We start from the raw sequence: 22,099 nt of genomic DNA, 5'->3' as shown, positions 1-22,099 counted from the left end.
GTGGTTGTAAATGGATTACTCTGTCAGGGAACATTGTTGCAGACATGCTCCACTCTTGGAAATTCATTTCCTCTATAGCAGCAGAACCAATAGCGTCATCCAGCAGATAGCTCCTGTAGGTTTTGGTACACGTCTGAGGCTGAGTTACTCTGGCATGTGCACGTTACGTGAACATATGGAAACTTTCTATCCCAATGGTGTTAGGGATTAAATGGAGCAGGATCTCTATGTAAAAGGTGGTACTTTTAACAGTTGATGGCATGCATGGGTATTTCCGGGCACACAAATGCGCTGTCCTAAATTCAAATGCAAATCAGACTCTGGGAAATAAAAAAGAGTTGGAGAATTTTTTTTGTTTTCCAAAGAGAACATTCTCCTACATTTTTGCCACTCTGGCAGTAAATAGTTAGCAATTTCTCCAAACAAACATGGAATCCAAAAATGTAAAATATTGAAGTCAAACATTAAATAATCTCAACTTTAAATCTCAAACCAGCCCCTTCTTATATTTGCTTTTTAAACCAGCATGTCCTCTTAGAGATGGTAGTTGGATCCTGCAGAATACAGAGGTCCCGTGTGCCACAGAAATGTGTTTACATTCTAATCTGTGTGATGGACCTCCCTGATAAGGAAGGCAGTTCTGCAGCATCAGGGGAAAAAGGCAGTAGATCGGGGCTCAGTGCCAGCAGCAGAAGTGCTAGGCACCTTTTAGCAGCAGAGGACACACATATTAATGGATCCTGTGTCTCCCTCCAGTGATGCTGCCACAGCATGTTTTCTCCTCTCTGAGCTTTGGGAGACGTCAAAGCAGAGTCAGCCTCCTACGAAAACAGAAAACTTGTTTCTGTGATACCAAGCCTCTTACTAGGTTTGTCATCTCTGGCTTTGTGCCTGGAGTTATCTGGGTGGGATGGCGTCCGTGCACCTGTTCATAACCTCCGCCAACATCAGTGTGCTTGCTTTCGGCTCGCATTCGCCTGCGGAAGGAGGTTAAACACAAAACTCTTTGAGAAGAAAACACCTGAACCCCATCAGATTCCAACCAAAGGAACATGTCAGCAGAATATACTGAGAGGTCAAGGAAACATAATCCGGAACAAAGAAGTAATTACGTTTCTCAACCGGAGACTGGGATTGTGGTTGTGTAGTATAACCAATGAATAAATATTTTCTCCCATGTAGACAGGTAAAGCAGAAAATCCAAAATTATTGTTTTGGTCTTACATTGTATTTAAGCATATATACAGTGTGTAAGCTATGGATAGCAGAGTGATTATAAATCCATCAATTAAACTTGCATTTATGTTTTGCCCGATTATACTGATTTTAGACATCAATCAGGCATTATGACACTGTTTATGACTTCACCTTGACATCTGTTAGTGAAGCAAACGCTGGCCTGTGTGGTGAAGACGAGCTGCCGTAGCTCAAACTGCCAAAAAGGTTCATGTTGGTTCTGATAGAAAAGTGTCAGAATACACAACGCATCACACTTTGTTGCACCAACAATGAGTAGGCGAGCATCAGAACTGAACCACAGAGCAATGGAAGGAGGTGGCCTAGTCAAATGAATCATGTTTTCTTTTATTTCACGTTGATGGCCGGGTGTGTGTGCATTGCTTACCAAGGGAAGACCGCACCATAATGAACTATAGGAAGAAGGCAAACCAGCTGAGGCAGTTTTGATGCTTGCAATGTTCTGCTGGGAAACCTTAGGTCCTACCATCCATGTGGATGATACTTTAACACGGACCTACCTGAGCATTGTTGCGGGCTATGTACACCCTTTCATGGGACCAGTATTCCTTGAAGGCTGTGGCCTCTTGTTTCAGGAATGGTTTGACAAGTTCGAGGTGTTGACTTGTTCCCCAGTTTCCCCAGATCTCAGTCCAATTGAGCATCTGTGAGATGCGCTGGGCAAAAAAAGTCTGATCCATGGGAACTTAAGGAAGCTGTGTCTGAAATCTTAGTGCCAGATACTACAGCACGCCTTCAGCGGTCTAGTGGAGTCCATGCCTCAATGGGTCAGGACTGTTTTGGCAGCAAAAGGGAGACCAACACAATATCAGGCCGTAAAGTTATGCCCAATCAGTTATGATGTGTTTTTCTTCTTGTTTTAAGAAAACATGACATTCTTAATGAATATCTGTAAATGTGACAATTGTTTGTCTACAACAAGCCATGTTTCAGCGTTCAGCTTCTTTTTTTTAAACTCTAATTTCCTGTTTCAGGTGAATAGATTCAGTCCTTGCTGTCAGTCTTCTACCCATAAAAGATAATTTATGCATGGTTTTCTAATTACTTGGCATAATGCTGTAAAGGACAGTGCCTAACTAATGGCTGAAATGTTGGGTTAGTAATGATAGAGGAGAGTTGAGTTAATGTGTACCTGTCAAACAGCTCTGCTTGCAAGTGGATCATTTGGGCTGAGCTAGGTGGTAGTGGCAGGCAGTTTCTGTCATACTTGTGATTGCTCCAGCTGGTTTCACTTTATAAGTAAAGTGACTGAGGGATAGAACATCTAGTTGGGATGCATGAGGGGGGGAAAAGTGGAGAAGAAAAAAAATCTCTGTAGATGGGTCCTTCTCAGAGTGAGCTTTGTGTGAATTACATGGTTTGTGATTGGTTTTCTTTTGTAAGTTAGGGTTTGGATAAGACCTTTGAGGCTTCTGTGTCACAATTGCTATATTTTATTTGACCAAGCTTTATTCGGGCACAGTGGTTGTATTCACTACCCTTTATGTTATTATTCCTTAGCTAGCAACCCTGGCATCATGTCGTGATGTACTTGTGAAACTATTCATTCAAGCAGAGGGCCCAACCTCAACCCTCCTGTTTGATAAATAAGCCTCTGTATTCAATATAAGATGGTTGTTACAGAGCAGAGGTAGAGCTTTAAATCAGAATCTGAAACCTTTTGTTGTCATTAAACATCAGATGTTTGATTAAATTAGAATTATGTATTAATAAATGTATATGTAGAAGAAAGGTCAAATGAAAAATACACTGTTTATTCTATTGTGGTGGGGCGTGGTTTGTGGTGCCGTGCAGGGAGGGCGGACGCACCTGCACGGCATCCTTAATCACGCCCGCCTAGTTAAAAACACGGGGACTCATGGGTTTGGGGTGTTGTGGTGTGACGTGAATTAAATAAAGATGGCTCTGAACGTTGCTCTGTGGTCCCGCCGTGCCTTATTCACGCCACATCTATTCTACAGGGTTACATATAAGGATATAATAAAAAAAAAAACCTTAAAATGTGGTAAATACACCCCGAGATGCATTGTGATTATTTATAAAACACAAACCAAAGCAAAAAAAAGCAGAAGCAGTGTGTAAAAAATTAAGTACACCCCTTGATTTAGTGGCTTGTAGAACCATCTTTAGCAGCAATAACTTGAAGTAATGGTTTTTAGACTTTATCAGACTCACAGAGTGTGAGAGTCTAAAAGTGTTGCTTCAGCACATTGAGATTTGTGGGCATTTGTTTATGTGCAGCTCTCTTAAGGTCCCACCACAGCATTTCAGTCAGATTGGGGTCTAAACTTTGACTTTTGACATTGACTGTTTTCTTTTTCAGCCATTTGCTGCTGTGAGTGGGATTATTGATGCATTTCAGGACTGCCAGTCCTCACATTTGACTCTAGAATACTTTGGTATACATAGAGGAGTTCAATAAACTCCTTGACTCGATGTGTTATGGGTGTTTTTGTTGCATAGTTTATAGTTTGGCCACCACTCTGCAGCATCCCTGCTGGAAACACATGTTTGGAAAGTAACAACCAGTGCAAGCAGAGTCAGGCATACTGTAAACAAGCATTTAACTACATATAGCATATTTTGTGTGTCTGAAAAGAAATTGTCCAATATATTGAAATGTTGTTGTTGTTGTTGTTGTTGTTGTTTTTTTTTTTTGTAACCAAACCTTTGGCGTGCCATGGTCATGGTAAAAGTCTGTCTGTGTCTGTGCTAAACGCCACCTTGCACGTCCCTCACAGGCTCAGAGAGGTAGCGAGAGAGGCATCATAGGTTAATGCCTTAATCTTATCGCAAATTAGAAACAGAGTCGATAAGATAAAATGCCAATGTGTTCATGTTATTGCTGTTAAGGGGATTCTCTAATGAGCTGAGCACCTCACAAACATGCACAAGAGGCATGCGCAGTCGTAAACTGGTGAGAGCCTGAGAGTTAACGTGACTGTATGCAGTCACACTCGTATCATGTTGAAACCAGTACTCGGTCTGACCTGGTGAGATTTCCATCAAGACTTTTGTGGGAAAGTGAAGTGCTAAGTGAAGTGCGTCTTCAGACTTGAAGCACACGGGCTGTCGGATTAATGGAAAGGTCTGTCAAAATGGGCCAAGCTTGTCTTATCAGCTTTATCAGTAAAGATAAGGTCAAGGTCAAGGTCAGATTTATTTATATAGCACATTTCCAACAGCCGATGCTGCACAAAGTGCTTAACAATAACAATAAAATTAAAAACTACAGTGTAATACAATAATAACAATAGAAACAATAAAATAGAAGAATTGAAACAATACTAACTAATTCAGATAAATCCAAAATGCTTGGGTCATAATGTGTTAAAAGCCAGAGCGTAAAAGTGTGTCTTTAGTAAAGATTTAAATTGCTCAAGAGTTTGAGCAGATCTAATATTAAAGGGGAGACTATTCCAAAGTCTGGGACCTGCCACAGAGAAGGATCTATCACCACGAGATTTGAGGTTAGTCCGTGGAATGGACAACAATAGTTTTGAACTAGATCTCGTGGGTTTTCCTGGAGCATAGGCAGAAAGGAGCTCTGACAAGTAGGGGGGGGCTCGGGCGTTGAGTGACTTAAAAACAAAAAGTAAGAGTTTAAATTGGATCCTGTAGGGGACAGGGAGCCAGTGTAAAGAGGCTAAAATTGGGGTTATATGCTCTCTCCGTTTGGTACCGGTTAGCAGGCGAGCAGCAGCATTTTGAACCATCTGAAGGCGATGGATGGTGGCATGATCTAGGCCATAATACAATGAATTGCAGTAGTCCAATCTGCAAGTAAGAAAAAGGTGGATGATACGCTCGAAGACGTCAGCCGGAAGGTATGGCTTTATCCTGGCTAGCTGTCTTAGCTGAAAAAAACAGGACTGAACTACTGCACTCACCTGCTTATTCAATTTAAAAGAACCATCAATGTAAACTCCGAGGTTTTTTACATGTGTTTTACAATACGAGGAGAGGGTACCCAACGTGCTGTCGATATGATTGAAATTGCCAAAAAAATTTAATGATAACCACTGTTTAACATCGTCAAGGCAGCGTAATAAGAGCTGCGATGGTGATGTTTTAAAGCTCCCGTGTCCTGCGTCTTTCACATCAAACATTACACACAGCTAATCTGCACTGCATTTTTGCATCCCTGGCATACCTAGTGACGCCCCAGACATCCATTCCTGCACCGTCAAATCTTATCATGCTTTGCATGTTAATTTAAAATTAAAATCTAGTTCTGTTCACAGCCTTCAGAAACCTTCTATTTTAAGGCCTTTTTGGAGTTGAGCTGTGCATATATAGAAATATCTGTAGCTGTGTAAATTACCCATCCAAACGAAGAGCAGTCTTCTCAGTATCCTGCCGATGTTTCTCTGTATTCACTTATGGTTTGTGCTCTCCCTATAACTGTGATCAGCTCAGTAACAGCCAGTGCGAGAGGCTGAATGGCTCCTTTGTGAAATTTCCCATTTGTGGCAGAATGAATTTTTTCTCCTCTCCTGTTATTGTATATGAAGCAACGTGAGCTAGATATGAGTATAGGAGTATTTTGATTTTGCTATACCAGTCGTCTGATTATGAGGGTGTGACTCAGGGGTAAATGAAACACTCATCACTCTAGATTTATGGACCAGAGATGGTGTCCTCACAGCGTGTCAACGGCTCACTGCCGACGTGACGTGCTGGAAAACGGAAGATGCAGGAGGCTGCAGTGCGCTTTGAGTTAATGAGGTACACACTGCTCGCACAGCAGCAGAAAACTCTGCCACCAACGAGGGGACATTTGAATTTGGCTGGAAGGTCCGCTTTTTATGATGTTGAAAGATTGTTCGCGGTCCCTGTTGGCCAGAAACATGCTGATGAGAGAGTGGAGGCCTTTTCATCTGTGTGCTATAACCATTACCTGAAATAGCTGGCTGTAAATCATAATTTGAGCAGTTGCGGGAAAAGCCCGTTTGTTCCCTGACAGCAGAAAGAAAGACGGCATTACAATAATGAAAAATGTGCTTTATTCGAAAGTCTTGTGCTTATTGTAAACGGCTAATGTTGACTCAGATCAACTAAGCTATAAAGAAGGCTTTTCTAATCCTCACAAAATGTAATTCATGTTTGATAGCTGTCGTCTCCGGGAGTGTAAAAACAAAAAAAATCCTTTAATTGTTTTTTGGGGTTTTTTGGATGAATTTGATGTTAAAGTCTATTTTTTCCCACTTTATGCTCAAATGAAATGAGTGTTTTGGTTTTTGGGTTTTTTTGCAGGGAAAATGTCAAATATCCGTGCAGTCAGGAAGATGCAACAGCTGAATAACTTGGTTGCCATGGTTACAGAGCTCGCCAGGCCAGGATACACCATCGTGGATTTCTGCAGCGGAACGGTACGAGTATTCATCCATCAGTCCGGCTCAGCATGCATATTTATCACTATACCTGACCACGGCTGCATTTGATAGATGCTCCATTAGGGACCAGCTGAAAGGAACCAGCCCTCACTCCCTCGCGTTTTTCTTCCCTTTTTAAACGCCTTTTGTTGCTGGCCGGTGCGCACAAGCAGACTGGTAATTGTGCTAATGAAAATGCAGGCTCGGAGCAGTGGCGCAGCACGGGTCAGGGCTGGAAAGGGAGACACTAATCATAACTCTGTCGATGCCCTCTTTGATGTGTGCTGTTTTCTTTTCATGCGTTTTCATATTTTTATTCTTTGTGCTCTTTCTCAGGGCCACGTAGGGATTGTTCTTGCTCACACACTTCCAGACTGCCAGGTAACATGTATGAAGATGTTGTGTGTGTGTGTGTGTGTGTGTGTGTGTCTGTGTGTTAGCTGCGTGTTAAGTAGAGTTCGTGAGTGGTATGTGGTGACTTTTGGCAGGCATTTTTAAAAATGTTAGGGATGGGAATCGATTCCGATTCCATTATAAATATCACTTATCAATTTGACTCCTTATCGATTCTCTGTTATCGATTCTCATTAGGATCTCGTTAGGATTATAATTAAAACAACAACAACGTGCAGTTTTGATGGTGCTAATTTTATCACATGCAGCAAATGATCCTATCGAAATACAGGACACACTCGAGTCGCTGCTTGATGACATTCATTTAATTTCGCCTCAGTCATTTTACTCTCCTGTTAATATTAATCTCAATTTTAGTTACATTTTAATGATATAGTGCCAAATAATAACAACAGTTGCCTCAAGGCACTTTATATTGTAAGGTAAAGATCCTACAGTAGTAGAGAAAACCCGAACAATCAGACAACGCCTTATGAGCAAGCACTTTATGACAGTGTGAAGAAAAAACTCCAGCAGGACCAGGCTCAGGGAGGAGCAGCCATCCACCATGACCGGTTTGGGGGGAGGGGAGGAAGACACGTCAAAAGACACAAGATCAACCAGCTAACCCCTCAGGCAGCTGCCCAGCTGGGAAACCGCTGGGCTGGCTGTGTGCACTGGGGGCTACTGAGCCTTTGGAGCCCATATGGGCCTGACGAGTGCAAAGCTTTCCAGAAGCTCCAGAAGAAGTCAACTAGCACATGCAGCAGGGAAAGACCCGGTCCTGAGTGGACCACTTCCCTGCCTTAATGAAAAGGCTAGCTAAACATCTGCGAGACTCTGATCCAGCCTCTAAGACAAGCAGAATAGCAATTCCGAGGAATTGAACTACTGAAAGAAGCAAAAGCGGGTACTTTACAAGAACCCCCTCCCGCTTCTCCATTCCCATCCCTCTCTGTTATTATGTGTTATTATTCCTAATAATTAAATGCATCTCCATGAAATGCTTTAGTTTTTCACAAAGCATATGGTTTGTTTAAGAATTTTTAATATTTGTGATGTGTTTTAATATTGTTAAGGATATGTAGACGGATAAGTTTAAATGCATTTGTGCTTGTTTCAGGTTTTTTTTAAAAAGAAGCAGCTACTCACAGTGGGGATTTTTCTGTCATTGCTTAAGGTCATCCTCATAGAGAACAAAGAAGAGTCCTTGGTCAGGGCTCAGAGTCGCAGTGCTGAGCTCGGTCTGAAAAATATCGGCTTCATTCAGGCCAATCTGGATTACTTCACTGGACCTTTTCACATCGGGGTGAGCATAGCAAGTTACAAAAATCGTTTTTGCACAATTTGTTTCATTTATTTGCATGATGATCTAAAGAGTACAGTACTGTAGACCAGCGGTCCCCAACCTTTAATGCCCGACATTATTTTCACGGACCGGCCTTTAAGGTGTCGCGGATAAATACAACAAAATAAAACCAGTACCGGTGCCGAAAAAAAGAAGATTTATTCATAACACACGTGAAAAGACCCAGGAAAACCGAGTTAACGATAAAAACGATAACAAAATAACGCTGAAAACCAATAAAAACCCTGAAAACCATACATTTCACACCTGAGCCTCAACTCTTGCGGCCCGGTACCAAACGACTCACGGACCGGTACCGGGCCGAGGCCCGGGGGTTGGGGACCGCTGCTGTAGACAGTGTGGTTAACACTTCAGATTCCCAGTGTGTGAAAAACAGAAACCAAAAATGCAGCAAGCGCATGTGATGTCAAATCTATTTGTCATGGTAAAAGTCACTAAATTACACCAGAGCCATGAAATTAAACCCATTAAGAGCAATTATTATATTATCTGTTCTGCAGTTTTATTGTATTGTAAATTGTAATTACTGTAATATTGCAATCACAGTATCATGAATCATAATGGGGTTTTTCAAAATACCTCTTAAAGCTAATTGTTTTTCTCACAGCTTAGCTTTCTAAGAGAATCTTAAAAATGTGGAAAATTTAATCAGTAATAACATTTGGGATAGAAACTTTTCTCTTATAGAAATATAAATAATCAGTGCACAGATAATTGTCCCACTGCTTCTCTTGTTGCACTATCCTGCAAAGGAAATGTGATATTCTGTCTTTGACTGAATTAAAAATTCAAACATTTTAATTATGCAATAACTGACAGAACTGTAGCATCAAAACAATTGTTGTTATCTGGCTTTTTGACAAAATGTGCATACGTACAGTGCTGTGCAAAAGTCTTGAGCCAGTCCTCACGTTAATATGTTTTCCTTCCACTGAGCCTGACGTTTTTGTAATTTTTTAAAAGTGGTCTTGAGCAATAACTCCCCAGGATTTTTGAAGGTCTTTCAAACTTTTTTTGGTGACACTGGCTGCTGTTCACTCATTTTTAGTCCACTCTTTGTATCTGATCATTTTCAGCTAAATGTATTTTTTTCTGGAAGGCCAAAAAAACAACTCTCTGCAGCAGATGAACAGTATCTAAAAGCGATGTCCTTAAAAAATGAGGTGAAAAAAATGCAGCATTGACCTGATACAAGACCTTAAAGATGCATCTGGCCTGTAGGTTCATCCATTTACTATTGACTAAAGGCTCATCAGAAATGGTCTCAAGGAAGGGAAACAGGGAGGAAAGGCTGAGGTATGGAACAAAAGGGAGCCAGCATCCATAGAAGAGCTTTGAATGTCCTTCAGCCTGGAGAACTACTCCCAATTAGAGATTATTTAAAGAAATTAGAAGAAACCTGCCTACTAAGACAGTTCAGACTGTGTTGAAGAATTAAAATGGTAATACCAAATACTGACGTTCTTTTTATTGAATTGTGCACGCTCTTTTTTGTCTTATTTTACTGTATTTCCATGTATGTTTACATGTGCTGCACTCACTTCCCACTTTCCTATCTAAATATAGAGAAATGAGGGGTAGCTCAAGACTTTTGCACAGTACTGTACATTGACAGGGGTACGACCTGACCTTTTCTGTGGAAGAGAGTGTATTAGTTCTCTACTGATGGACTGAAATTGAAACATAAGGATTAACGCTGCATAAACAAAGTGCGATTTTCCACTTTGCCACAATCACATCTTCGCTTTAAGGTGTCTGATCGCTGTATTTTTATCGCATCACATTGAGAAATGTGTCATTCATCTCTTCACTGAGCTTGAAAATGTCAACTTGAAGTTATTTTTGTTAGAGCAACCAAAATAACTGTTCATTTCCTGAAGTGGAGCTTTTAATCAGAACAGGGTACGTCGGTGCTCCCTGATTATCAGGAAGCCAAAAGGTAGTTTCATCCAGGAAATTTAGGACTTTGAGTTTAGAGATCTCTTCAGTGAGGACTGGTAATTTCTTGCTTTTCTTTCTTTGTTCTCATTTTCTGTATCCAACAATGCTTTTCATTTGCTTTATACTCTGAGTTTCACAGAAGGAATCATGTTTGGAAGGGAAAGTATAATCATTGGAAAGTGTTTTCTGCCAATTCAATTTAATTTATGTTTCTTGTACAAGAATCTTGACTGGCAATATCTCCTTTTGAATTCCTAATGGACACTGCATTTCTCCAACTTGTGTTTAAGCCTAAAGATTAAACACAGTAAATGTTTTAAGTAAAACTAAATATTTAACTGGCTGTCAAACTTTATGCTAAATGGGGTTAAAACAAACAAAAAAAATCATTACTGAGGAGGACTCTCCACCAAAACCCTTGTCAGTCCTGTTTAACACCCACCTCCATCTGCAGAGCTCTTGACTTCTCGATGCGATAATTATCAATTTAGCGCAAATAGGTACTTAGCTGTGGACGTGCACTGGATGTCTGAATTTTTCAAACAAGCGGAACAAAAGCACACAAGTTAAAACTTTTCTTCTTCTTGCCTTATTTAGGCTCTCTGAGCAGCCTGAGCTAGATCAGTGATCTGTCTTACTCTTCTGTGTTAAAGCTCTGTGGTCACAGCTGTCAGAAAAACCAGCTGTTCTTGTAGCCTCACATTAACTTCCACCGAGACAAATAGAAAAATATACGTACCTCCTGTAATTAGAAGTAGCTTTTGTTCCAGCATCCTCACTCCACTGAGACTCGTTCCACTTGGCAAGAAACAAACAGCACAGATTATTCATCTGCTCGATATCTGAGTGTCTTTTGCAGGGTAGCCTGAATCTTTCCTCACACACACACGCACAGATTCATTTCACCTGATGCATTCATTTACAATATATTTATGTATAGAACAATTTTTATGCTTGTAATTTTCTGCCCCGCTTGAGTTTCTTACTGTGGCTAAGCTTCTTCCTGTATAACAAAGCAATTACTACCTGTTGGAGCCACACATCACATCAGTTTTAATCCTGCTATGTATAATACATGGTCCCATTTTTAGGCACACTCACTTAATCAGGCTAATTAAGTTGAGGTGTCCCTGATGTTAGTCAGTGTCTGCTCACTTTATGGCCTCGGTGTTAAACTTAAACCAACCTCTGTATGACGTGTCTTATCAGACGTTCTTCAGTCTACAGACTATAGAGGCATGAAAAGTTGTGGAGCTTGAAGCAGGTTTTAATTTTATTGGATGCAAGTCCGTTATTGGTTCTGCTAAAGAGTCTGATTGTTTGCAGTTGATTCTTTCATTTGCCTCTATGTTTGCATGTAGAAAAATGCACTAGCTGGTCTTACTTTGGGCTTCATGTAAAAAATCAGTATTGATTAAGTGCCAAGTGTCTTTATCTGGTGCAGCTCTAATACTAATGGTGTATTAGGACTATTTTCTACTCTCCTTATAGTCTTGGTTGTTTTCAAAAGAGTGAGTTAAGATTGAGTTTGATCACCTCAGGTAAAAGGCATCATTACATCCACCTTTGAGAGGAAAACAACTCTTTGGTTCGGTGTAATCATACTTAATATAGGTTGGTCGACACATCTAAGCATTCATTTGTCCACATGTAATAAAATTAGTGAAACAGACAAACCTGAGCATTTAAAAGTGCACCGTATTGAGAAAAAGTTCCCAAAACTATTGCACAGGCTTGCAGCACAATTTTGCAAATGCGTATGATGTTGATTAAGTATTAATTAGCTGTATTGCAGGAACTTGCTCTGTCTCAGGCCCAGATAGACCTGGAGAGGGATACAATTACTGGAATAAGAGTGAATAATGAAACCTCGTTATTTCTGTGATGCGATTGTTGAGAGAATAATGCAGCCAGAAACAGCTTTCTCTCTCCAGAAATGATAGCTCAGTATGAACATAGTTTTACTTGTGCGCATTAATTTAGGGTTTCTTCTTCCAGACTGTGTCTTGAGGCAAAGCTCAGCAGGATATGCATGTAATTCGGTAGGACTGTGAGATTTAAATTGGCCTCGTGTTCATATTCACCTTTCATTATGCATTTCTAATCAGCTGCACTCAGAATGTGAACATGTTAAGTTGGGTCCATGCTTTGTCAATACCACAGTTATAAAGCAGAGATGACTGTGTCATCAGAACTTGTAAATACAGCATTAGCTACGAAGACATATCACAATGTGTTTCATTCCAGTTGTGTGTTTTTTATTTAATTGATTGGCTTTGTGTTTGCGGTAAATGGAGGCTAAAGGTTATAAAATGTAATTAGGATTTAATACAGCATGACTAATGTACAGCATTAAGAAGCTAGGAATGAGTGATAGTGTTATTTTGGTAATTATTTTTGCCTTAGATGTGAGGAGGTGTAACATCGTGTAATTTCTGATAGCAACCCTTCCTCCTAATCATCAGTCTAAAACATGCTGTTAAGAAAAGCATAAAGCTTTTTCCCTGACGGCATGAATAAAATGGAAGATTAGCTGTCAAATGGATACAAGGTAATGGACGTAATTGAAGTTATTCTTTTAAATCGCAGAGTCTCATTTAATGGGTTCACGTTTAAATCGATACAGATCTTAATGGGCGTGAATCTTTTTTTAATCAAACACGCAAAAGTTCAGTTTCTAGAAAAACGTAAAGCCGCTGTAAGAAATATACCCTCCGTTCAAAACCTTCACTGACCTTATGGGTGGGTGCAGGTTTGGCTCAGAGCGTCTGTATGTTCTGCTCTTTGTGTGTGGTGGTGCCAACAGTTCTGGCTCAATTCTGTCCTGATCAGCTCTGACCTTCTGCTTTGTGGCACTGCTGTCAAGGCAACATGCAGTTAATTCAGACTCACAGACGCCAAGTGACAACTTCTTGGAAAACACAAATAGACTTTGGAGCTCGCTGCTTGAGTCGAATGGGGTTCATTCCAGAGAGTTCAGGAGCTATTGGGACATCAGGCTGTTTAAAAAGGATTTTATTTGGGCCATTAACATGGCATGTGGTTTGTCACTGTACATATGAGAGGAAGTTATGTCACGTCTGGATATTAAACTCGTTGTCCTTGAGAAATCATAATGCATTTTTGCAGATGGACAGGGCCAGGAATGATGGATATTGGGTCTCTTAGTACCATTCTGCAATCCAATATATAACCACACCATTACTAATGCATAGCTAGGTGTTCATCACCACGCACAGTTTACCCTGTCAATAGGAATCCTGATGCATCCGTGCCTGCACTCTAAACGCACTGATATATTTTGTTTGCTGCTACTCCCGGCGTCTGCACCTTTGAGAGCATAGATTTATTTAATAGCAGTGGCCATTATGAAGTAATCAATGGAATTGAGTGCATGCTCTCAGTTTTGGTTTTTGCTGTTGGAAATCTGAGGGTTTCAAGATCATTTTGTTGGTGAAAGTAACACTTTTTTGTGTTTTCTTTCTTTTTCTGTTCTAATGCAGGTCGCCCTTCATGCATGTGGCGTTGCAACAGATATGGTAATGGAGCATTGCATCCAGGCCGGAGCCGCCTTTGTTATTAGTCCTTGCTGCTACGGCTTCATCCAGAATGCTGTGAAGTTCAGCTTCCCCAAGAGGTGTGTGATCCAGTGTCACGTCTGTGGGTTACTGCTTTTAAAAATGTCGTTCTAACCATGATGTTTTCTTGTTAGATAGATGTTGCTTCCCTTCGTTCCTGTTCCCTCGCCTTTCAGTCTTTATGAGTCACTTTCTCCATTAGTTTCTCATCTCGTCGTCACTCACAAACACACAGTCTATATCTCTTAACTACATTCTGTTTGCCTCCTTTGACTGCTCATAACCATTTGCCAATTCGGGGCAGCAGCATCGCATCACCTTCTCGAGATGGTCCGCCAGTCACAGTGTGTTGTTATGTGAACTGAGAATTTGGTTCTTAATTTAGACACTGGAAGGAATGTGTCAGACAGATAGGCTGGCTGGAAAATTTAGAACGAAATGTCAGCGACGACTTTATTATGTGGCGTACGAGGAAATTAACCATTTAATCCAAACGTCTGGTGATCATGCAAGCCGTGACACGGTGCTGTTTGAATACAGATGGAAAACAGGGTGGAGGGAGACGCTGTTGATTCTGTTGCTATGCTCACTAATGGTACATAAGATGCAGCAGTTTGCTACTAAAACAACTTTTGGTGACTGATTGCTGCAAAACAAGGCTGTTACGCAGAGTTGCTGTTGTAGCAACAAGTCTGGTCACCAGCAAGTGAAGCTGGAGATTTTATTTGTTTTGTTGTTAGGCCAAGTCTGTTCAAGTCTTCAGGTTGGCGAAATTATAGTGTAGAGTGTTTACAGATCCTATCATTTGCTCTTCTGCTTTATTCGTTGTCCAGTGTCCATCCGCTTTAAATCTTGTTTAAACGCTGCACGATAAATCATCAGATTTGTTTGTAGCTACTCTAAAATGGCAAGCAAACAAGAAAAAATTATGCCGTGTGACCTAGAGTTATATTACAGCTATCAGGATATCAGATTTTCAGGTGCTCAGCTGGAGCTCAGTTACCTCCTGCTTTACATGCAAAGTCTTTCTTGCCCTTAATGCACTCTTCAGTGTTCTATAGCACAGCGGTCTCCAACCTTTTTTGCGTCACGGACCGGTTTATGCCCGACAATATTTTCATGGACCGGCCTTTAAGGTGTCGCGGATAAATACAACAAAATAAAACCAGTACCGGTACCGAAAAAAAGAAGATTTATTCATAACACACGTGAAAAGACCAAGGAAAACCGAGTTAACGATAAAAACGATAAAAACGATAACAAAATAACGCTGAAAACCAATAAAAACCCTGAAAACCATACATTTCACACCTGAGCCTCAACTCTCGCGGCCCGGTACCAAACGACTCACGGACCGGTACCGGTCCAAGGCCCGGGGGTTGGGGACCGCTGCTATAGTGAGTAAGGCTTCCTTGATACAGCCTCAAAACCATGTGTGATATTTCAAGGAAATGTGCAATAATGATATTTCTGATGATATTAATTAAATACTGAACAGTGTTTTATTGGTGATTGTAGCTTGCAGGCAGCATTTATTGACGCAAACAAAATGAAGGGCATTTGCTGTCCTTCTTTTCCAGTGAGCTGCTTTCATTGATGACACACTGTGTCAGTCGATTGATATAAGGGGCTACAAGACGGAGCATTATAGCATAATAGTAATAGTAATGTGTTTTTGTTGGAAGTTTTAAGTTAAAGTGTAAGATAAGTGCATTACTATTGAGCTTTACCATGAAATAATAATATAATGTAATATAACCTTTGAAATCTTCTGAAACCTGCAAAATATTGTTACATAATAAAATTTAAATAGAGACATATTTTATTAAGTTGAGTTTCCTAAACCTGCCTAATCCTGTACCTTCATGTAACTGCATCAAGGACTTCCAGCCACTGTTTTCTCTTCTTGAGTCATTTTTTGTAACATTTAGTTTGCACATCGTCAGCTGCTAGCATCTCCTCCTTCTGTGTTTTTGTACCCTGCTTGTGCTTGACATTGTATTTATGACTGAAGTGGTGAAACGAGTTTGTTGTTTCCACTTTTAGCGGGCGCAGCAGTTCTTTATTGGGCGTTTGACAAGCTGCTCTCGCTCTTTTTTTTTTTTTTTTTTTTTTTTTTTTTTTTTTAATATATCAAGTAAAATTGTATTCCAGTGTTATCTTGGATGGTATTGTCTGATGACGGCACGGCCGTGTTCCATAGCAACATAGCATTTCGTCCTGCGTGTTGTTGTGTCACTTTATATTTTGAAGAGAATCGTACAAGAATCACAGGCTGCCAACCGAGTGTTGTCTCCGTGTTTACTGTGATTCACACGAAGCTTCTTCAAGTCTCTCAATTCATTATAACACTCTTTCTTAAAATAGCTTTCATGTGAGAGATGAGCAGCATATTCTCATGTAGGTTTTCATTAACGTAACCTCTTGTATCCAGGAATGCCGACTGATAATGCCACAGAAGACTGTAAATACGCAGGTTTTCCATTTTGCTTTTATCTCACGCACAAAGATGCACAGACAGGAGTAGGCAGGAGATGCGGCGCACATACTTGTAGATGGTATCACCATTAGTGATATGAAAGGAAATGTAGCAATGGATCATAAGGCAAGGTAGAACAAGTCTGCAAGAAAAATACAATCAGCGTGGTTTTTAAAATATTTACAAAACATTTTATGCTTGATTTATGGGGAAGAAAACTCATTAAATCTTAATAGGCACTCTAAATGTTTTGATTTTTATCATATGTAAATGTAAGTACTTGGAAAGCACAGTTCCTCCTTTTAAATAATCTGTTGGATATTGCTAATTATTTTGTAAGTATTGCTATCATGATTATTTTGCAGTAAACTTTGATTTTAGACCACTTGTTAAAGTTTTTAGGTTGCTCTCTTATGCACTGTTTAGCAGCACAATTACATGCTTTTCCCACGCTCTCCTGCCAAGAAAGATGCTTCATTTTGTAAAACTGACTCTACATGTCAGTCTTTAAATTGACTGTTCTTGTTCTCCACTTCCTCCCCAATGTAAGTTGGGATATGCACATAACAATGTGGAAAGTCCAATATTTTAGATGTTTTTAATCGTCACTAACCAAATGAAGATATTTGCACGACGTTGCTGTTGTTGGGCTTTAAGGAATTTGCACTGATGTAGAGCAACGATTAAACGGTTGACTCCTGCTATGTGATTTTCAGTGTACGACATAAATATTTTACATTTTTCACATTTCCCGTGACATTTCAACCCTCCCAAGTCCTCATAAAATATTAAAGAATGACACTAAAAATGACTTTGCAGCTGTGATAGATAACAAGAAGCTTTGTTTCTGCGGGGTATAAATGTGAGGAGGACTAGCCCACCTGACTCTGTCAATCTTCATCTTGCTACTTTTAGAGTTTTGCCCTCAGGTCGTGTTCCAGGTACTCGTGGATATTTTGCAGGTGAAGACATTCCAAGCAGTCTGTGGGTTTATGAGCTGTGAAGCTCTAAACTGCCCGTTTCATTAAGGCCATGAAAGTTTGTGCTAAACTTTTCTCCATGTGACCGCACTGGCCCCTAACCCTTGAACTGTTTCATGTTGATTTTTAATTAGCATGAAGCAAACCAAACCATGTTTAACCATCTCAAACAAACTTTACTCCCATGTCAAAACAAAAGTAATGAAAGTCCTTCTTTCCCTGCTTTGGAGATTATGCACATGGGTTTTGTTTGGTTTAGGACTTTGATTTTGTTGCATATTCATCTTGTTTGTATAGAACTTTTCCATTACTTTTTTTCTCTCAGCAAACTTTTTTGTGTTTTCTTTTTTATTTACTTTTTCTTTTCTTTTTACAGCAAAATGTTCCAGGAGACTCTGACATCTAAGGTATGCTTTTAAATATGATTAATTCTCTTTATTGTGTTTAATACAGATTACAGGTTTACAGCAACTTTTTACAAGGAAAGTGTCACATGCAGGTCAATACATGTGAAAAGCAAGGACTCTGTGCACGTATTACACCGTGTCCTTATTTATATAAGAAAAAACAAACCCAAAATGAAAGAAGCAGTAGATTAAAAATTAAGTAGCTTCTTTAGAGCGTTGCTTTGGTTCATTGGGTTTTGCACAGCTCTCTTAAGATCGTTTCATCAACCACAGGGTTTCAATCAAGTTCAAATCTGAACTTGTGATTCTTTCCTTTTGCAGTCATTCTGTTGCACATTTGCTGCTGTGTTTGGGATCATTGTCCTGTTACTTGACCCATTTTCGGCCAAGCGTTAGCTGTTGGACAGATGACCTCACGTTTGACTCTGAAATACTTTGGTAAACAGAGGAGTTCGTGTTTGACTCAATGACCGCAAGGTGCCAAGGTCCTGTGGCGAAGCTAAGCCATGCTGCCATGTTTTCCTTCAGAGATAAGAGGCTTTCTCCTGACTATAAGACTACAAACAGTATGGGTTTCCCTTTAGAGGGAATTTGCAGGGACATCTGCTCCTGGGAAGTGGCATTAATAAAAAATATTTTTAAATAAAATCTATTTGTGTATTCATGATTGAGATTACATTTAGGAGCAACTCACTAGCAACTACTAGCAACTTTCAGATTACTAATTTTAAACTGTTGCAGTATTAAATATGGAAAAAAGTCTTTGAGGACAAGACTCAGTAGGTTAGGGTAGAATTTAACAAATAATTTCCTATATTATCTTCAAATGGTTCATACTTTAGGAGCAAAAAAACAAGCCAAATTATTGTGAGTTGGCTCAGTTTTTGTCATAGCTCGTTTACATATAGTGCATTAATGTACACTTACTGTGTGTACAGCTTTAAAAGGTTTGACTTTTATCCACCCAGTCTAAAGGCAACAAAAATCTAACAACTCTTCCAATTCATTCATAAAACTGGATGAAAATCTTTATTTTATCAGAAACTTAGAAGAACTGATGAGATCTCTGCGCTTATCAGTGTCTCGCAAACAAAGATTCCCAAGTCACTTCCCTTATCACTCGGCACAGACACGCCACTGTGCTCCGGGAGGGCCTATCCCGCGATGATATATGGGACCTGTCAGGGCCCCTGGGGAAAATCTGTGCAGGAGAAGCTGCAGGTCCTAACCATAGCAACCTCAAGAGTTGACATGTCACAACATTGGACCACCTTTAACTTCTTTGTGCGCTACAAGAATCAGATTTTTTTTTTTTTTTTTTACATGGCCCAAGAGGCACAAAACATAGTATTATACTTAGAAGACACTGAGCAATTACAGTGTTACGTGATACTGAGTTCAGATTTTTCCAAAAAGCTGAGTGAGAGGAAAAAAACACACAATAAGGAAGACACTAAGCATGCAGCCACCCAGCAGGAGAAATCTATATTCTGTTTATACCAGCAGGCATATTATCCTCCACTTTAAACCTGAGCTCCAAATCTCCTCGGCCTCCCTCCTTGGTTTTCCTTTCGACAAACATGTTTGGCATTTGTTATTTATTTGGGCTCAAGGTAGGGAACCCCACTGCTTTCTGTTTCTTTGCCCCTCCGCACCAGACATCCCAGGCAATGTCCCAGACAAGAGTCACAGAAATAAAAGCTGCGTTCGCTTGTTTTACAGCAGAACCAGAGTTGTTCTTTCCGAACTACAGTAGTTAAACAGAATGACAGCACAATGACAAATAGTGTATCACTGGAATAAAGGGCTAATGGTGTGAGATATTGGTGCTCACACGAGCTTTAAGCACCTGTTCCATGGCCTTGCATTCAGCGCCGACCCTGCAGAGTGAAGAATAGAACCAATTAAAGTGGAGGCAAGTTTCAGCTGACTTAACGCTCTCATGAATCACTTGTTCCATGAACCATAAAGTAGAAACTAGAATTACTGCCTCACGGCTGCGGTATATGGTTCTGCAAACCAGTCAGGGTGGTTTGCTGCGATTGCAGACTTGACCTTTGAACTTTTACATATAAGATTTCATCAGTTCTGACTGTTATCCTGTGGTACATACATACGTAATAATGTATCATTTTCATCATAAATGCCGTGTATGATTGTTTGAGTTATAGTCGAAGCTTTGTGAGGTCACGGTAACCTTAACTGTTGACTGCCAAAATATTATCAATTCATCTGAACAAATGAACATAAGTGCTCAATTTGAAGACATTTTTTTTAATTCATCCAAGGGAAATCTTTCACAAAGTGTAAAGTTTGTACCGCTTCTTAACTGCGGCCACTTTGAGAATAATTGGATTTTTCTTAAAGCACATTTATATATTTACAAAGATACTTTAATGTTATATTACTCTGATCGTTATCCGGCTTTGGAAATCCCAAACAAATCACCTCCATTGTGTAATATATAGTGTGCCATGTTGTGTAGTACATTGTGTGCTCAGAGCTGCATACACAGAAATTTTAAGCCATGCGATACTCAAGTGAGAATGTTTTTGACCCCACTGCTGTAAGCAAGGGAGAAAAAGGATGAATCGATACAAATAAGCTACAATGGTATTAGTTAAACTTTTATACAGTGTGTGGACATTTTCAGATATACTTGATCTTAACGCAGTGATGAACGGATCACTTGCACCACATCCACGTAACAATAAGTGAGCAGTAACTGTACTCGTTTTTTGTCTTTGTTTCAGGAACACATGATCCTCTGTCGCTTCGCAGACCAGACGGCTGTCCAGCTTCCGCCAGACAGGAGACTCATTGGTGCTGTTTGCAATCTTCTCTTTAGACCTGAGCTATTATTTATGTTCAGTCCTTTATTACTTTTTTAGGCTAAACATTCTTAGCAGTATCTGGTAACTGCTGCACATAGAGACACAGCATCGAGTATCATTATCAAAACTAATTTAAAATCAAATCATCAGTATTTGCTGGGACCACACTTTGCCTTTGAAACAGCTCCAATGTTCCTGAATATTTCTTTCGACATTACTTTGTTCAAATTATTTTGTCATTGCGCTGCTGCAGAATGAATATGTAAACTAGCTGGAACCAGTCTGACGCCTCCATGATGATACTGACTGATGAAGTCCAGTGTGATGGACACAAGCACCTTTTCATTGTAATATCCTTTGACATACTTTCTTCATACACTTACACTGTTCGGTAGCCCCACTACTGCGGGTTCCTTAAAAAGTCTAGACTTTCAAGATGTGAGAAACATGTTAGAGCAGAGATTTGTACAGAGTGACAAAACAGCTGCGGCGAACAGCTGCTAGATCAGTGATGTCAGATTCAGAGGGAAATGTTTTGTCAGAACCCCTACAGGCCCCTGCTGAAGCTTCACTCTACAGGGTTTCATTATGTTGAGGACTCTCTTCGCCCTGATAGCTCTCCAGTTTATCAAAGCTTCCGAGAAGGCTCCCCAAAGTCTCGTCAGCGTGAAGCCTTTTCATATGTACCTGACACCACCTGTCACACTAGTTTCTTCTCTATATCAGTTAACAGGGCTCAACCTCTCCCACTAACATTTTCTAACTATGTGTGATCTCGTCCCTCTTGAGCTTGCTGGTAAGACTTCGCCCGTCAAAGCAACACGGCGGAGCAAAGCTCACGTGTAGTGTGTCTGCCACCTGCTTCCACACACTGCTAAATTACATTTGAAGTTTGTGTTTTTAAGGAAATCCTAACAGATGAGGCTGGATAATCCATGTATATGAAAATATGCAGAAATGGTATATAAAGCAGTACAGCTTTAGAGCAATAAAGACCTTAATGATGGGGGATTTGCTGATTTTCGCCTGACATGTAATAAGTTATAAGAAGAACCAACATACAGCCTTCGTATAGTGTTGAGCCTCTATGTGTTGCCAGAAGTACAAGATGTTTGATTCTCTAGTTGGAGGCATTGAATGTCGTTGGTCCCCAAATAAGTCTTCTGGTGGTTGGATGGTGATGGTCACACATCTATGGATGTTTAATCAGGTTGAGATCTGGTGACTGGGATATGATTGACTTCATCCTTATGCTCATCAGACACATCGGTGATCCCTCCTGCTTCCTGGATGGAGACATTTGATCCTGGAGGAATCAAATGTCTTTATGCAAATGTTTCCTCAAAAACATAAAGAGACTCTTATGTCAAAGTAAAAGAGCCAATCTGTTATGTTTTTATTGCCTAAATTTTAAGTGATTAGTTACCTAATTAGCAACACAGTCATAATAACACAAATGGAGCGCAAAAGTCTGTTTAAAGTCCAG

At 40.1% G+C, this 22,099-nt stretch overlaps 1 protein-coding gene across 1 annotated transcript in view; it reads left to right on the top strand.

Annotated features, from left to right (window-relative positions):
- Positions 1-22,099, top strand: part of gstcd (glutathione S-transferase, C-terminal domain containing) — a 52,448-nt gene that overhangs the window by 28,632 nt on the left and 1,717 nt on the right. The window contains exons 6-11 of the mRNA XM_085355857.1: positions 6,514-6,629; positions 6,969-7,013; positions 8,206-8,334; positions 13,839-13,972; positions 17,749-17,779; positions 20,533-20,602. Of these exons, the coding sequence (XP_085211983.1) occupies positions 6,514-6,629; positions 6,969-7,013; positions 8,206-8,334; positions 13,839-13,972; positions 17,749-17,779; positions 20,533-20,602 (525 nt within the window). The remainder of the gene's footprint in view (positions 1-6,513; positions 6,630-6,968; positions 7,014-8,205; positions 8,335-13,838; positions 13,973-17,748; positions 17,780-20,532; positions 20,603-22,099) is intronic.

Source organism: Diplotaxodon limnothrissa, linkage group LG6 (genome assembly GCF_057381915.1).
Source record: "Diplotaxodon limnothrissa isolate DT_005_m linkage group LG6, D_limnothrissa_male_GT1.1, whole genome shotgun sequence".
NCBI classification, from domain to species: domain Eukaryota; kingdom Metazoa; phylum Chordata; class Actinopteri; order Cichliformes; family Cichlidae; genus Diplotaxodon; species Diplotaxodon limnothrissa.
The sequence above is the reverse complement of the archived record's forward strand: the minus strand, read 5'-3'. Positions and strand labels throughout refer to the sequence as shown.